At 32.9% G+C, this 18,730-nt stretch overlaps 1 protein-coding gene across 5 annotated transcripts in view; it reads right to left on the reverse strand.

Annotated features, from left to right (window-relative positions):
- Positions 1 to 18,730, reverse strand: part of ATF2 (activating transcription factor 2) — an 84,833-nt gene that overhangs the window by 31,165 nt on the left and 34,938 nt on the right. For 3 of the 5 annotated variants that reach the window (XM_044242379.1, XM_044242380.1, XM_044242378.1), the window contains 6 exons: positions 14,268 to 14,364; positions 11,177 to 11,295; positions 10,909 to 11,037; positions 7,603 to 7,781; positions 6,554 to 6,668; positions 4,542 to 4,628 (listed from right to left, as the gene is read on the reverse strand). In XM_044242379.1, coding sequence (XP_044098314.1) covers positions 4,542 to 4,628; positions 6,554 to 6,668; positions 7,603 to 7,781; positions 10,909 to 11,037; positions 11,177 to 11,295; positions 14,268 to 14,364 — 726 coding nt within the window. The remainder of the gene's footprint in view (positions 1 to 4,541; positions 4,629 to 6,553; positions 6,669 to 7,602; positions 7,782 to 10,908; positions 11,038 to 11,176; positions 11,296 to 14,267; positions 14,365 to 18,730) is intronic. The other 2 variants (XM_044242382.1, XM_044242383.1) reach the window with 1 other exon arrangement.

Here is an 18,730-nt window from a genome sequence, read left to right on the forward strand (position 1 = left end):
ATTAAGGACACTGACATTTTAATTCAGACTTAGAAAAAATATGTGGCTAAATTGTATTTTATGTCCTAGAAGTAATTAGAATAACTTGCTACAGAAGAACAGATTACCGTTGAATTTCAATTTAAAATGTTTAAGAGATCAATTTAGTCTATGACTTCAGTTGGAAGAGCAAAGATAGTCTAACCAATCCTCTTAATACTAGACTGTTAAGAAACCAAACCCCACTCGAAGTTTAAAGTTATTAAACTTTTTAGGGAAGTTTGTTAGATAGTGAGGGGCCTATAAAGAAAATGAAATATATTAAGTTTAAAATTAAGTTTAGCATGTTTAAGATTAATTATATTTGAAGACCTTTAAAAATAATCATTATATAACTGGATTTGTAAATTGGCCTTGAGAATTCAAGGAAGAATTAAGTTTTTGAATTGGTAGCTTTAATAAATCTAGTATTTTTTAAAAATAGTCCCTGAATAATTGTTTTTGTGCACAAAAGTTATCAAGGGCTCCAAAAACCAGAAAAACTAAAAATCACTGATATAATTCTAACTGCTGAAAAACATGACTAATGGCCTTAAAAAGGTAAAAAGAATTTTGATAATCACCAGAACCATGTGCAAGAAAAATCTCAAGATTTAAGACCATATCTGCTTAATTTCTTAGTACCTAAGAAATGTTCATTAAATAAGTAACAATTGAAAGAAATAATTGTTAAATGAGGCTAAGGCAAAATATATGAAGATGAATCAAACTACAAAAACTGAACTATTTTCAGGTTATTTCCTAATGTTGGTAGATCGGTTTTGTACTTAGAGCAATATGTAAGTACAGTTGATGATGACATGTAAACACTGAAAATTCTAACAGATAGTCAACATGTTCATTTCATGTTATTAAGATAGGAGAAACAGACTAGTAATATTTGATAAAAATATAAAACCAGGGTGCCTGGCTGGCTCGGCTGGCTAAGCATCTGCCTTAGGCTCAGTCATTATCCCAGGGAAGTCTGGGCTCCCTGCTCAGCAAGGGGCCTGTTTCTCCCTCTCCCTCCTGCTCTCCCTGTGTGAAATATTTAACAATACATACCCACACAAACACGATACCAATGGTGAGATGTGAAATAATTTCTGTACCACAACAACAAAAAAAACCAATTAATCAGAACTCCCTCAGCATTCCAGGCAATTGTTATTCTGTTACCAGTTCATGTTACCTGGATAGAATGGCAATGTCTATTTTCACAAAAGAGTCCAATAAGTATGATATATTAGAAAATGGAAACACAGGACAATCAATATACCAAAGGTTCCCAAACCACAATGTCATTAAAGTAGAAATCAGTAAGATAAAAAGAAAGCCTCCAGATATTTAGGAAATTATATACTTTTAAATAACCCACAGCTGAAAGAAGAAATCACAAAGGAAATTAGAAGATAAATGATAATGAAAATCTAGCACATCAAAACTTGTGAACAAAAAGAAATTTATAGTTTTAAATGCCTATATGGGAAAGGTAAAATGACTTAATCAATAATCTAAGCTTCCACTTTTGCCAAAAAAACACAGGCAAATTAAACCTAATTAACCAGAAGGAAGTAAGTACTGAAGATAAAAGTAGCAATCAATGATAGTACAAATACACCATAAAAAAAATAAAGGCAAGCTACAGACTAAGAGAAAATATTTGTAAGATACATGTAACAAAAATTTTGTATTTATTGTATCTAAAGAATTCCTATAACATAATAATAAGAGACAACCCAATTTAAAAAATCAGCAGAAGATACCACAAAAAGCATCGGGCAAAATCAGAAATGCAATTGAAACCATGAGATATTCCTACAAACTCCTAGAAATATCTACAATGAAAATACAGACAACACTAAAGGCTGGCAAAAATGTGGAAACAACTAGAATTCCCATACTCTGCCTGTGAGACTGCATATCTCTGACAAAGGGTCTGGCAGTTTACAAAGTTAAATGTATAACCACTTTCTTACTCAGCAATTCTACTCTTCAGTAGACAGACCAACTGAAAGTAAACATTCATAAAAAGAGTTATATAAAAATGTGCACAGCATCTTTATTCACAAAGCTCAACGCTGAAAAACCATTCAGATATCCACGAACAAGAGAATGGATAAAGAAACTGTGGTAATTTGTACAATGGAGTATTACTCAGCAATAAAAAGAGGTAAATTATGATATACTCAACAACATGGATAAATCTCACAGACATATGGTTGACTGGACTCAAGAATATATATTGATTCCATTTGTATGAAATTCTAGAACCAATTGCTGGTGACAAAGATCAGAAGAGCTGGGAAGGTGTACTGACTGGAGAGGGAAATAAATTTTCTGGGTAGATACTAACATTCTATACCATGAGAACAGTGTGAGTTACATTAATAACACTTATATATTCAAGTTAAGATTGGTTCATTTCAATGTATATAAATTTTACATTAAGAAGGGCCTATTAAAAAATAATTGAATTGGGTAGGGAATGGTCTGAGGGATAGATAAAACAAGAATGGCAGTTATACTGCTAATAATTGAAGCTGATGATGGGTACATGGGGGTTCATTATACCATAACTGTTTACTCTGTATATGTTTGAGATTTCCCATAATGAAAAGTTAAAGAAAAAAAGGAAATAGACTAATTTCTGAGTCTTTTTATTTAATTAAAACAGGACAATCTTATTTACTACCCCAATTAAAATAGGCAATCACCTAAATATGGTTATTTTACATTAGCAAAATTCTAATAATAAATTTAATTGGACTGTTAAATTTAAGTGGGGCAATCTATGACTCCCCATGCCTCCAACCAATGATGGTTCTCTATATATAAATTTATTTTTCAAGTTATAGCTTTGATTTTTTTCTAATATAAAAGCACACAAAACACTTTTATTCTTGTTAATTTCCTGGTGACCTAAAAGGAAAAATTACTGAACTAAGTATTAAGTTTAATAGTTTCTACAAATATGGCCTACTCTTCTTACAGCCCAAAGTATTTCTTTAATTCAAAAGGAACAAATCAGATTTGTTAGGAAAAAAAATCCACTGAATATGTAGATGTATTTTTAGATGCAGTGTACAACTAATTTTTCACTAGTACAGTATGTTTAAAGTAGTAAGTATAAAAAACATTCCCAATGAAGCTTTTCTGCTATTAACTGAAGAGGATTCATCTTAGTATTTCCAAAGCTTTGAGCTAAACATGTTGTTATGTGAAAAAAATTCCTTCTTGGGTTTTCAAACAGTTCTCTCCCCACAATCAATAACCAGCTAATTTTTATACTCCTCAACCATTGTTCATTCAGATGGTGTATTAAATTTTATTGTTAAAGTCATCACATGCCAATTTTAGATTGATTATTTGCTATAATGGAGAACAGAGGTAAAAAAACTTAAAGCTTTGCAATATATAATAGTTTTTATACAAATTTACATTGGTAATAAAGCACCTAGGACTGAACTTGAATAACAGCTGTATAATAACTATTGATTTTTCTAAGGATGCAGTCATCAGCTGATGTTAAGAAGCCCTGAAGTGTGTGAGGCTATAGAAGGGAGAATTACATGGATTAAGGAGGAAAAAAAAAAAAGAAAAAGAAAAAAGCAGCAGCAGTTTTAGGTTTTTACTAAGGAATTTGGCAGGTTCATGGAATCTGGGCTAAGAGAAACTCTAGAAATAAAAGTTTAATCTTTTTATTTTACAAATAAGGAAACTGAATCTCCTCAAAGTTAAAGTGGTTTGATTAAGAGTAGTGAATAGCAGAGTTAGGATTAAAATTAAAACACATGTCTCCTGTCTCCTTATCTATAGCTCATCCCTTAAAAAACACTAATTTCTTTTCTTTTTAAAAGATTTTATTTATTCATTTGACAGAAATCACAAGTAGAGCAGCAGGTAGAGAGCGGAGGAGGCAGGCTCCTTGCTGAGAAGATAGCCTGATGTGAGGCTCGATCCTAGTACTCTGGGATTACGACTTGAGCCAAACGCAGAGGCTTTAACCCACTGAACCACCCAGGTGCCCATCAACACTAATTTCTTAGTGTCAAAACACAACTCAAAAATGTAGTTTTTCTTTATACATTATGTGTAACAATTGCTAACTTGTATATGATTTCAGAATTCTTATTAACACTGTTAAACTAATTTGTATCACTGTTTGTAAAATCCTCTGTACTGCCTTCAGATGATTACATCTAGTTTCAGCTGTAATATTCCTAGCCACCACCAGGAGGAGATTTTGTTTCAAAAGCTACAGCCAAAAAAAAAAAAAGCTACAGACAAACCAATGACAAGAATTAGAACTTAACTTCCAAATCCATCCATTATTTTAAAGTACCACTAACTAGTCACTAGCTAATGGAAACTTCTCCAAATTTTCTAGTTCTTCTATAGTGTGATACTTTCTAAAATTTTATAAAATGTGGTCTATATTGTACATCTGAAGCAGGCTTTAATGGACAAACCAGTTCAAAAAGGGCTCAAGAAATGCGCAGAACAAGTAAAATCTTGCTTACCATTTTTGCTTCTGACTGTACTGGTTGAGGGGAGGAAGGACCTGGAATTCCTGGGACACTAGGCACCATGGTGACTGGTCGAACAAGCTATACAAAACATATTAAAAAATAATTGCTAGAGAATATATTCAAAATGATGTGCTGTGTATCTGCAAAATGGCTATAAAAACCTGAGAGTTCAGAACAAGAAAACCTTAAATCCCTATTGATCTTCTGTCCTGATTTATCCTTTAAAACTTGTCAATTTCTGAGACACTTCTCTAGTCTTTAATTTTCACAATTTTTTAAATGGTTTCTTCTTACATAGGACTCATAATATTAAAGTAATTGATGCAAAATCTCCCAAAGATCTGTCACACTGCCATTTGGATGTGAAAGGAAAAAACATCGAAACTTGTGACAATGAGGCTTACAAATAACATCACCATGAATTTTGCTCTTCTAAAAAGTATATATGTAATTTCTAAAATATATAAATCATGGTTAATTGATGTATTAATATACTATATAATGATAAAGAAAGAACCCGGTTACCTTTAATAATTTCTCTAAAAATAATAGTCTGGAACAGACTTCTTCATTTTTTAAAAAAACTAATATTAACATTGAGTAATTAATTATTATATAGCTAAATTATCTCTCCACTTTGAGTTTTTTTCATCACACTTACATTTAACAGGATAATCATATAATCTCAAATACAAGGGCAAGAATGCTTCCCTCTTCAAAAATATCCTAAAAAAGAGGAAGTGGCCACCTAATACCTGAGTCCTTATAAAGACACTCAAGGCATTTTAAACAGCAAAGTTCTGTCTGAAGATGATACATTATTTTATAATTACTTCAGTCAATCTAATTTTCAAACCTTAGGTTACTTGGAAGAATGTGTTAATAAGAAAGTAAATATTTCACATTAATTTTAATAATTTGTATGGGGATATAACCTCAAATTCTTAGAAGTTATTACAGGCAGACTTTTAAAAACAATTTTTAAGAGTGATACAATAAATGATTATATTGTATGGATCAGAAATATCTATGTATAAAAAAAAGAAATATCAATGTATAAGGTAAATAAAGAAACTTTTTTTTATTAGATGAATGAGTATCAAGGCTTGGGTGAATATTCTAGGAAGACAGACTCAGGAAGTGTTACGTTGAAATTACTCAGGTGAAAATAAAAATAACGTGTTTTGGAAAATTGTGCTAGATGTTTTAATAAGTGATCCTAATGATAAAAATCTGAACAATGAAGACACGTTTGAAGAGTGAATAAAACTGTTTTATGAAAAATAAGTAAAAAAAGTATTATTTCTAACTTAATCAAAAGAATGTGCTTTTAAATATTCACTGAATTATTAAGTATTACAAGTAGATGTTTAACTTGTCTGTGACTTTCAAAATTTATATATTTAACATGTTCCTCAAGAAACTTTTCTTTTGGATCTTACATCTTGATTTATATTTCAAAATGGTCAATTTCTCAGAAACATTTGTATTAGCAAAGTGAAGGACTATCTACTGTTTTAGAGTGTTTAGATTTTCACACGCCTGGGCTAGCAGAGGAATGCTGTAAACCCAACCTGACCATAAAAGCTCACAAGAGAGTTCTTATAAACAATTGCTACAATAATCAAAATATGGAGATACTGGACATGTATTCTAGAATAAATACTTTCCTAAAGGACAAAAATTTGTATTAATATTTGAATTCTACAAATCTAGTCAAATTAAAATGTATTAAATAAGAACTAAATTTCTTAATATTAATAATACAAGGAAAACAAAATTTTTGGAGGATGGAAAAACATTTTCTAACCAATTATGTTTGTCTTTAATAAAGAGGTAAGTAAATTCTACTATAAAAACGAGTAAATACTACTAACCATTAATAAGTTTTTTGTTGGATTCAGTTTCATAAACCAATCAAGCAGCCGTAGGTGTATTTTGTGATTACAAATGTCAGTTTTGGTATGAAGAAAAGATTTAAAGAGTCTGAATCTCAAACTTACTGGGACTGCAGCTGGAACATGCACATTAGAACTTGTAATTGATGCAGGAATAGCAACAGGCATGGTCTGTCCATTAGGAAGATGCAACAGAAGAGGAAATGGGCCTGGTACAGGACTAAGAAAAACAGGAGAAGGAAAATTAAAGAAAAGAAATCCTTATCAGTCATCTATAAAAATACAAGAGTATTTTTACTCATATTATCATATCAGTTTAAAATACATTTCCTAGCCACTGCAAAGCAAACTGTAAAATTTTACTACTTTTAATTGCATCTTAAATGTATAATGTATAAAGCAGTAGGAAAAAAACAATAGGGAAAAAAACAGGAAAAGTTATGGATTTACTTGGGACATTATCTCTAATGTTAAATGAGAAATTTTTATTTTTTTTTAATGAGAAAAATTTTTATCAGAAGCTCCTGAGGACCATCTGACTGGCTCAGTCTGTGGAGCATGCGACACTTGATCATGGGGTTATGAGTATGAGTCCCACACTGGGTGCAGAAATTATTTAAAAGTAAAATCATAAGAAAAAAAAAGCTTGAGAGATATGTTTAAGAACAGAAAGAAATGTCACCTGATGGAGTAATTTTTGTATTTTGTGTGAAGCAGCAGGAAAATAAGAGACCACCTTAAAATCACATTCAATGTTGATTTGTTTTTAAAATTAAATTTTAGTTGGGGTGCCTAGGTGGTTCAGTTGGTTAAGTGTATGACTCTTAGATTTTGGTTCAGGTCATGACTTCAGGGTTGTAAGATCAAACCTCATGCTAAACACGAACCCTGCTTAAGATTCTCTCTTCCTCTCCCTCTGCCCCTCCCCCCCAAATTAAATTTCAGATATTTATTTTCTAATCTACAATATTAGGAAAAAAAAACAAACAACCCAGTACTTTTTCAAAGCATGCAGATTCACACACACACACACACACACACACACACAAACACAACTAAGGCCACATTTGAATAATTAAATGCCTGAAGAAAAATTCTGACAAGAAAAACTTAATTCATAAATAGTTCAATGACTGGCCCAAATCATCACTTACACGATTGGCCTGTTAGAGGATGGTGCCTGGGTGATTACAGTACTTGAGGTTGGTGAAGGTACTGCTTGCTGAATAATTACACTTGAGTCAGAACTTGTAAGCAGCACATTGGGAACCTGTAATGATGCTGGACGAACAATAGCTGATGTGGGCTGTGCAGTTTGTGCCAATGGGATCTCCTATTTAATAATAAGACAGAGAAAGGGTGGTATTTAAAAATATAAGACAATCCATGTAACTTAGAGTGAACAGAATGCAACACACTTCTAAAAGCATCGACAGAATATCCTCCCCCAAAGTAAATTTTGGAAGTGGCTCTAAAGTTTCAAACGCAATGTTCAATATTTTAATTTTAAAACATCAGAGTACCCCACCCTCCCCAGTACAACTTGTTTTCCTATCAATCCAGAAATAGGCTGGGCGACTTGGCTCTGATTCCATGAGAACTTCTGTAAAAAGTAAAAATATAATTCAGTCTCAGAGAATTATAGAGCTCAAAATTTAGGAGAGATTACCTAGGCCTACTCCATCATTATACTGTAAAAAAAGGAAACAGGTCCAGAGAGACTGGGTTTATGGTTGATACAAATTCAGTAACAGAAATGGTTAAAAAAGTTTTAACACAGTACAAATGTTTACTAATCTCAGGTAGCTACCATCTCTCACTACTCACTGTCTCTCTGTCAAATAAATAAATGAAAATAAATAAAGCCGTCTATAGAAAATCAGAGATGGAAGTAGAAACTCCAGTTAGAAGATAACTGTTAATAATCCACATAAAAGATGATGATGGTATGGAGTAAAGTGGTGACACTGAAGATTGAAGAAGATAAATTAAGGATAATTCAGGGGGTATGTCTGATAAGATTTGCTGTTGCTTTGATGTGAAGAAAAAGAGGGGCACCTGGGTGGCTCAGTGGGTTAAGCGTCTGACTTTGGCTTAGGTCATGATCTCAGGGTCCCGACATCAAGCCCTACATCAAGCTCCCCATTCAGTGGGGAGTCTGATGTTCCTCTCCCTCTGCTACCCCCAGTTGTGATCTCTCTCTCTCAAGGAAATAAAATCTTTAAAAAAAGAAAGAGGAAAGGAATTAAGGATTCTTGGCTTGAGCAACTAGATGGGATGGAGAGAAAATTTACTAAGACAGAGAAAGAATCAAGAGCTCTGACTTAGAAATATTAAGATGGTTATTAGACATAGAAAGGGAAATGTCACAATGGGAGTCAGAGATGAATATGGAAATCCAGGAGATACCTTGTTTGATATAAGTTTGAGAACCATCAGCATGTAGTTGTTTTTATAAGTTATGAATGTAGATGAGACCACCTAAGAAGAAAAGTGAGAAAGAGTAGTGAAGGAGGCCCAAACAGACTATGCCTTGCCCAGGGGGAGGCTAGAGAGACAGGAATGCAGAAAGAAGAATTATCCTTGAAATATGCTAAAGCAACAACGAAGAGGGAAAAACTGTTGAGTGTGAAGGGACTAGAAAGCTCTTTAGAAAAAACGATACTTCTATCACAGAGTTAACAGCATTTTCTGTAACTGTGATAACATAGAAACAATCTTTATGTCCAAAAAGAACAGGATAATTTGATACATTAAGATAATGTATCAATTAAAACAATTAAAAAAAACAATTAAAACTTAGTACTTTGGAAATTTTCTAAGGACATGGGAAAGTGTTCATTAATGCTAATGTCTAAAGCACAATATAAAAGTAAACTAGGATTGGCCTGCCTGGCTGGTTCAGTTTGTAGAGTATGTGACTCTTGATCTTGGGGTCATAAGTTCAAGCCCCACATTGGGTATACCGCTTACTTAAAAAAAAAATTTTTTTTATTTTTGTTTTAAATTAAAAAATAGGGGTGCCTGGGTGGCTCAGTTGTTAAGGGTCTGCCTTTGGTTCAGGTCATGATCTTGAGGTTCTAGGATCGAGCCCCACATCGACTCCCTGCTCCACCAGAGAGTCTGCTTCTCCCTTGCCCTCCACTTGTGCTCTGTCTCTAGCTTTCTCGCTCTCCAAAAAATAAATAAATAAAATCTTTAAAAAAATTAAAAAGTAAACTAAGATCTTTGAGTTTTTCTTTGTATCCATCTATCCTTCTAATGAAAATGCATGCATATATCTATGGAAAAATGTTTCAAAATATTAGTAATTTGTATCACTCAATTATGGGCTAACAGGTGATTTTGCTTTTCTTCCTCATATTTTTTCTGTATTCTTAAAGTTTTTATAATGAGACTCACTTCTATAATTAGGAAATGAGGCAAAAAAACCCACAAAACATCTACGGTCAAAGCATTTATTCCTAAGTAGATTGTTAAATGCTTTTTCTGCCTTACTTCTAGATTCCTTACCATGACAGAAGTCCGTTAATTCATTTACAGTTTTAGAATATCATCATCTAGAAAAAGACACTGTCACTGCCTCTTCATTGTGCCACACACAGTGCCCCATGAGTTCACTGAAAGTGTTTATGAATAAAAAGTGATCAAGAAATACCCATGGGACACCTGGGTGACTCAGTTGGTTAAGTGTCCAACTCTTAGATTTCAGCTCAGGTCATGATCCTCAGGGTTTTGAAACGGAGCCTGTTGTCAGGCTCTGCGCTGGGCATGGAGCCTGCTGAAGATTCTCTCCTTCTCCTTCAGCCCCTCCCCACTCCTCTCCCTCTTCCCATCTCTTTAAAAAAAAAAAAAAAAAAAAAAAAGAACGAACCACAATAATGATTACTCAACACATACTATAGCCCAGGGGTCCCAAGTTACCAAGGTATTCAAGATCCAGGAACGAGGCCCTAAACCACCTACAAAAGGCTTATACTGAGACAGTATCATCATCATCTTAGTTGGTAATACCAAAGATCCATTGCTGATAATGAGTAACTATTTGTTTAGCCCTTAAAAATCCTAAACAACCCTGGTTCAAGCAATTTTTAGTTATAAAGAAAAAGCTGTCACTATATAAAAGTGATGAAGAATAAAATAGCAAAACCCAAAAACTAAATTCACTTTATAAATTCTTGTAGCCTTAAAAAAATAACTTTTATCTAAAATAACTGCTGTTCTCCCCTATAATTTTTCTGTGTGTAATAAAATGCCAATTATCTATAAAGGTGTCATTTTCTTTCCCTGAAGTTTCTATGAGTATTCACAGGCTTTCACATATAAGACTATTATAACCTGATACTTAATTATGTACAACTTATTATATTAACATTTTAGGTAAATAAAATATTTAACTTTACTCGGGGTAGTTTTTATACACCACGTTCGTGTTTCTACCAAAAATAGAAATTTCTAACCTTTTCATCACTGGTAGTAGACTCTGGGTGAGGTAAAGGACTATCCTGGTGAGTTGTTTCTACAACTGAGGGCTCCTCAATTTTGCTTCTTATGATGGGTGTTGCAAGAGGGGATAAATCTAGAGGCATCTAAAATATAAACATTAAAGAAAATGTCAGAAGTTCAATAAATGCCAATCAGTGTATGTAAAATAAGAAAGCAAGAAGTGTAAGCTAGGACAATTGTTTTGTTAGAAGTACTCTTCTAATTTCATGATTAACAACATACTTTTTTAATGTCGTCTTCAGAGGCTTTCTTGAATTCATTCTCAAATGGACTTGCCAGTTCATTAAACAAACCCACTTCTTCACAGTTTTTCAAAAATCTTGTTGGTGTTGGGGTCTGATCTGAAATAAATGTCAAGAAGCAACCACATAGATTTAAATATCATACAGGACCTTAAAATATAACTAGTAACTTAACAAATTAGCAGGACTGGTTCAGTCAGCTGTTAATTCTCTTTGGAAAGACCTCTTCCTTTAAAGCAAACAAAATTTGGTTAAGTTTTTATTGCAGTTCAAGATATTTCCTCCAACTTTATGAACCATAAAAGTATGAAAAAAGTCCTTCTCGTTCCTTAGTCCAGACCTTCTCTTTTAGTAGAATGACATAAGCATCTTCTACTCAGAAATCAACTACTATCATTATTTAAGGCAGTAAGAATTTTTTAAAATTTATATTATTAAAAATTATGATTGTTTAAAATACATGCAGTTTGGGGAAAACTAGGGCAAGAGCATGTATATTCATTCACTCTAGCTTGGATCCTCCACTAGTGTTCATAATCTATTAGGAAAGCAAGCTTAAGATAAAACAGAATTTTAGGAGGTAGACCAAAATACTACAAGGAAGAAAAAGAAGGTTAAAGCAAGAACCCTAAAACAAAAACAAACCAAAACAAAACCTCTTTTATCACTATCCACAGAAGCCAGTTTTCTATTTTAATGAATTTTTCAAGCTTTGAACTATGGGCTATATAAGAGTTACTTATTTATGGTATGTTCTACTTTAATTTCTAGGCAATAGAGGAATAGTCAACTCTACTGTCTCACAATGTAAAATATTTTAACTATACTTGAATATGTACTCATGTTATATACATTAACACATGTACTGGTTATGGAATAAATACTAGTTAGGGTCCATGTTGAACAAAAAATAGTATTTTTATATGGATTTTGTCTATTTGTCTTATTATTTTCCAGGCTATTTATTCATACTGATAAAAGCTGGTGGCACAGGGCATCAAGTTACAGGTTTTATCAGGAATCTAGTCTAAGCTAAATAAAAGTATAAGGATGACTCCTAACTTAAGATTTTATATAAAATTAAATTCATATTTGTTAAATATTATATCCCCAGAATTGGCAGTAATTAGTATTATTTCATCTTTGCCCCACATGTATCTAGAATATAAGATGCTTACTACATACAAATATATTTAACACTATAATGTCATACATATTAGATATAATGTAAGCCTACCTCAAACACTACTAGTATTATCTAAATTACTAAAGGCATCATTTTACCTATTAGTTTACAACGTACATACCCACTAACCCTAAAAAGACTTCTGAAATTGTATTACAGCAAGGGCTCACAGTACACATATCAGCTTAAGTCCTTTACAGGTGAATTAGTAAACTGAATAGAAATTTGTCTCCTCTGTTCACAAAGGGTTCATCTATCTCAGCTCAACAAAAGGCTCCTAATGTGTGGTAAAGGAAGCGAAAAGTCGTACAAATAAAATATATGCATAAACCACTGTTATCAGTGACTACTAGAATGATTAGGTGTGAGAAAAGAAAAGTCAACACAGGCACAACTGTTTAAACATGCAGTGGCTTATGGATATTGATCATCAAATATATACCACACACATCATGCATTACACTTACACAGTAATGCTAATCTACTAATTTCAACATGTTAGTAAAAAAAAAAAATGGTCAAGTGCTGTGTTTAAATGTGTTCTATTCTTCTATTGTAATAAAGGTAAACCAATAGGAAATTTCTAGAAACCAATCTCAAAACATTTTTGAGTTGAAAAGTTACAGATACTGGTCTAGTGCAATAAATTTCAGACAAGCAAAGACCTTTCATGCCTAAGGAGGGTGAACTGCCTAGACTGTTGCTATTTTGTTTGACTACTTTTTTGGGTTCCAGCTCCTAATATTTGATGTACAATATTCTAAAGAAGTGCCTAACTCACTCTTCTCTGCTTCCTTTTACTTATGGAACTAAAGAAATGCTCAACATGCTCTTTCATTTTTACTAAATAGTTTTTGAAAAATTACCAACTTTGTTAACTCAAACTTTTTCATTATAAAAATCAGGATACTGAAAGTACAGGAAAAACCATCTGCCTCATTATCTCTGCAAAACCTTGCATATGATAATTCAACCTTTATGTTGGGTAATTTCAAAATACTAAGAATATTCAGATTTCAGGATTAACTCCAGATAAATAGTATAACCCAAACTTCAAAAGACAAAAGAATAATTTACGGTTGATTTCTGAATACTTATGTGACTCTGTGGTTATGATACAAAAGGGTCTGAAATTTATATAAAGATATTACATTTTATATAAAACTTTGTTTTAAAATATACAAAATGCAGTAGAACTATGCATATTATGTGTGAGTCCATATACATAAATGTGTGTACATATATATTTAAATACCAAAAAAGGTGCAGCTAACACAGCATGAAAGGATAATTAAAACAATGCATGGATTTTCTCTTTTCACATATTGTGAAAGATAATCATCTGCTTATATGATACTGTATCTTCACAGGATCAAAACACACAAAAGAGACACTGACCGAATTTAGGTCCCTTGAGAGTATTTTTACTAACACAGATGTTTTAGTCCCAAAAGAAGTATAAACAAAATTCTAGTGAACAAGTCTGCTAAGTGATCTTTCTCCAATAGGAGGAGCTTGATCATTTCCCACCTTCCCACAGCATTTCAAACCAGCTTGTACAAAGCTAAAAGAAACATTGACTAAACATCACATTAGTTCAATTATCAATTAAATGTAAACTTTGGAGATGCGATAAATGCTCCTAGGGTTCTAATTAATTTCCACAATACATTGAAATCTACATTGGAAAACCACACGGAAAAGTGAAATGAATGGTCAGAAGGAAACATGGAAATGTAATGGGTAAAATACATGTTGCCAACATTTACTGTAAATGAAGTAATTGGAGTATCACCAGACTATATTATTTACAGAGAATACACAAAAGTTGTGCACATTCCAGGTGAAATATGTATATAAGCTATTAATAAAAGCATATACTAACCAGCCACAATGACACTGTCATTACGTGCTGGACCAAATTTCAGTGTCATCTCATGTTTATGTTTATGGACAGCCAAATGATCCTCGTTGGTAAAACGCTGTGGCAAAAAGTTTTAAAATATAGTTAAGATTTTCAATTTGATCAAATAAGTAAAATGATAAGGAAATTCATTTCCACAACATGTAAAACCACCATTAACAATGAAATAGTTTGTTAACTATAAAAGAATCTATTGTTAGTATAGATAAACATACAAGACTTCAAATACTCATAGAAAACCCATTACCCAAGAATAAGCAATACTGATGTATTAAGTCACATAAATCATTTGAGAGCGTTTAAAAAGAAACTTAATATAAATTTCATTTGGACACTAAAAATAGACAACTATTGATTTTTTTTGCCATATTATAGTAGAAATATGTATTCTACGGTTCAGTGACTTTTGAAGGAAGTACTGTTTTACACAGACTTCAGATTACTTACCACTTTTAAAACAAGAATTCTCTTATAAAAATATTACTCTTAACAAATTAAGTAGTAAATCAGGTTTTTTATGTTACATTAAAAAATGTAATGTATGGATTATAAAAAAATGTTTTTTATAATCCAGTAAAGAAATAGCAACCAATAACAAAGCAGTTCATTTTTAAATGTCTGATATCAGCCTTTATGAAGATGCTCCTTATCAAGCAACAATTGTAACTGAAAATAAGGAGCACTTAAATTTTGTTACTTCAGAGCAATAATTATAAAATGCCAAATTAAGAAACATAAATTCTCTACCCTACATCCTTATAAATGGGGATGTTAAAATTACATATATTTGAACCTGGTTCCCCTAAACTATCAAATGGGATTCCTAAGGTGCCTGGGTGGCTCAGTCAGTCAGTTAAGCACCTGAATCTTGATTTGAGCTCAGGTCATCATTTCAGGGTCGTGAGATTGAGCCCAGTGTCATTGTCAGGTTGGCGGGGGGCTCATGCTCAGCGAGGAGTCCACTTGAGATTCTCTCTCTCCCCTTCCTCTCCCCCACCCCTCTCCCAGCTTGTGTGTGCACTTTAAAATATATAATGTTTAAAAAAACACCCAACAGATTCCTTATCTTATGGAAATATTACTCCTGGACAGATTAAGTAAATCGGGTTCTTTAGTTACCAAATTAAAAAAAAATGCTGCTTATAATCCAACAAAGAAAGAACAACCAATATGATAACAAAGCAGTTTATCTTAAAATAATCCAGCTCTTTCCCTCCCAAGTACTATCTTCCTTTGTTTTATCATTATAAGAATCCTTCCCCAATTGGTAGGAAGAAGTAGTTGTCTTTTAAAAATAGAGTGTTAAATAACAACTCTTAGAAAATGAACATATGTGTAGAGTTTACAGAATAATGTAGGCATTTCATTATTTTCCATTAGAGTTTTAAATACACATGTATTACATTCTACACTGAAAGTATCTTAAATCAAGATTCACTTTATGTCCAAAGAACCTAATAATGGGGGTGCCTGGGGGGCTCAGTGGGTTAAAGCCTCTGCCTTTGGCTCAGGTCATGATCCCAGGGTCCTGGGATGGAGCCCCGCATGGCATCGGTTTGACCACAAATATCCAAATCAAAGAGCAATCACATATAGAATTGTACAAAATATGAAAATGGTACTAAGATTGATCCTGAGTGAAAAGGTACAGCTAAAAGGGCCCTAAAAAAAATTCAGGATCATATGATATTATTGATGTACATGGATAAAATACACTGAAACTGGAACTTGATAAGAGGAGTTTAACCTTAGCTATCACCTGAAATAACTGATTTACCTCTAACAAGGAACTTAAAAAAAAAAAGTCAAAGGCCATCATGTCCAAAGGCTGTCATGAGGAAAAGAGTCACATATAAATATATATATATATATACATATATATATGAATGAAATAAATTTTTCAACAAATGTTTATAAAATAGCTACTACTACATGTTAGGATAAAATTTTTGCAGAATCTATGTGAATTGCTTTCTGAGTCAAATTAAAAGGTCTCTTTTAAAAATAGTTTTTGTAGAAAAATTATAATGCTGCTACTAGTAATAATATATTAAATATTTCATAATTTCTTTCTTCCAGGCAATTTACAGCACAACTCCAATGCAAAATACACAGTATTTTGTTAAACAACAAGACTTTGAGCATACAGCTGAATAAACAATGGGAAAGGCAGTAAAGTAGGATGGATAACCATCCCTCTTATAAAGTTAAAAAGGAAGGGTAACCTGACAGATGGAAGGGAGCTTAAATTTTATAATGAATTTAAGCTCTGATATCTGAGAAACCTGTTTTTAGGGCTTGAACACTCACCAGAACTAACTTCCTAAGAAGTCAGTCATTCTGCATTTAATAGATGCATTCACATCCATGATATAAATTTTTTTCCTATTTAACAGAATAGGTACAACGAAGTTGTAAAGCTGTAAGGCCAGCAGCTCATTTTACTGCTTCTTTTACTAGTTTAAAGGAATCTGTTCAACATCAGGAAGCTACACAGATACACACACACACACACACACACAATTTACACACCTTTGGTGAAACTTTGCCTAAATAAAATGAATCTTTAACTCCTTTGTGAAACAGCTTATAATGCATAAACATTCTACCTAAGAAATAATTTTCAAAGAAAGGCATCACCAAAAGCAAAGATACTAATAAAATAGAAGCATTACAATGTCAAATTAATCTTTCACTAAATTATCTCACTTTGTCTCTTTTATCAAATTCAATGGAACATTACTTTAAAACAATGCAATAGAACTCTTTCTGTGAAATACCTAATAGCGACTGAGGCATATAAAAACATTTTTTTAAAAGATTTTATTTATTTTATTTGACAGACAGAGATCACAGGTAGGCAGAGAGATAGAGGAGGAAGCAGACTCCCTGCGGAGCAGAAAGCCCGATGCAGGGCTCAATCCCAGGACTCTGGGATTATGACCTGAGCCAAAGGCAGAGACTTTAACCCACTGAGCCACCCAGGCGCCCTAAAAACACTTTTAATAGCAAGAAAAAAACAGTTTAAATTCTTTGCACTAATTTTATAGGTCTCTCTCCAAAATAACACTAACAAAACATGTTTTAAAAAAAATTTTAAATTTGGAAATTAAAATTTAAAGTTTGGAATTTAAATTTAAAATTAGAAAATTTAAATTTAAGTGCATTAAAGGTAAAGTTCAAATTTGGAATAATAGCAATACTTATGACAAAAAAATACCGCCACCAAATTGGTGCTTCTAAAATCAATTCTTTTTCTTTTTCTTTTTTTTTTTTTTAAGATTTTATTTATTTGACAGAGAGAGAGAGAGATTACAAGTAAGCAGAGAGGCAGGCAGAGGGAGAGGGGGAAGCAGGCTTCAGCTGAGCAGAGAGCCTGGTGCAGGGCTTGATCCCAGGACCCTGAGACTATGACCTGAGCCAAAGGCAGAGGCTTAAACCACTGAGCCACCCAGGTGCCCCTCTAAAATCAATTTTTTTTTGAACTGTCGATTTCCTAGGAAATACTATACACAAAAAATTCTGGGAAATACAGTTTTTTTAGCTTTCTTAAATTTATAGAAAAAAATGAATATCTACTATAGCTCCAAAATACATGTCAAATCAGTCTATTTCTCTGTACTGCCCACTATTAGCACCTAGACAAAGCCACCATTATCTCTCACCTGACAGATCTCAGTCTCTACTCCCTGTATCCACTCTTAGCTCAGTAATGGCTTTTCATTGCTCTGTGAATAAAGCCCAAACACTTTATCACAGTCTACAAAGCCCTCTTGGATATGGACTCTTATTCTACCTGACAAACTCTTTTACTCTTATCCTTGTGGGTCACTACACACTCCAGCCACAACAGTCGTCCTTCTCAACACACCCAAACCAATCCCCTCCTTCGAAACTTTCTATTTGCTGTTCTTCAGTTTTAAAAAACTTCCTCCAGAGGTCCGCTCCTACATTTTCATGTCTTAATTCAAATGTCATCTTATCAGAGGGCATTCCCTGATAAACCTATCTAAGCAGCATTAACCCTGGTTAACTTCCTATCTTTACCCTGGTTCAACATCTTTAGATGTATCATGAAAATTAAGATCATAATGAGATACCACTATACCCTCACAAATAATGACTAAAATTAAAAGACTATCCAGAAAAATCTCAAAAAGAACTAAATTGGTGGACTTACCTTACCTGACTGGAAGCATTATTGTAAAGCTAGAGTAAACAAGACATTGTGGTACTAGCATAAAAGCTGACAGACTGATGGAAGGAACAGAGTAGAAAGCTCAGAAAGAGACCTGCATTTATACCACACTTTGATTTTCAATAAAGGAGCTGAAGCAAATTAATGGAGAAAGAAAAGTCTTTTCAACAAATGTGCTGGAATATCTGAAAAACCACATGGGAAAAAAAAAGTGAGCTTCAAATCC

This window comes from Neovison vison, chromosome 3 (genome assembly GCF_020171115.1).
Source record: "Neovison vison isolate M4711 chromosome 3, ASM_NN_V1, whole genome shotgun sequence".
NCBI lineage: Eukaryota > Metazoa > Chordata > Mammalia > Carnivora > Mustelidae > Neogale > Neogale vison.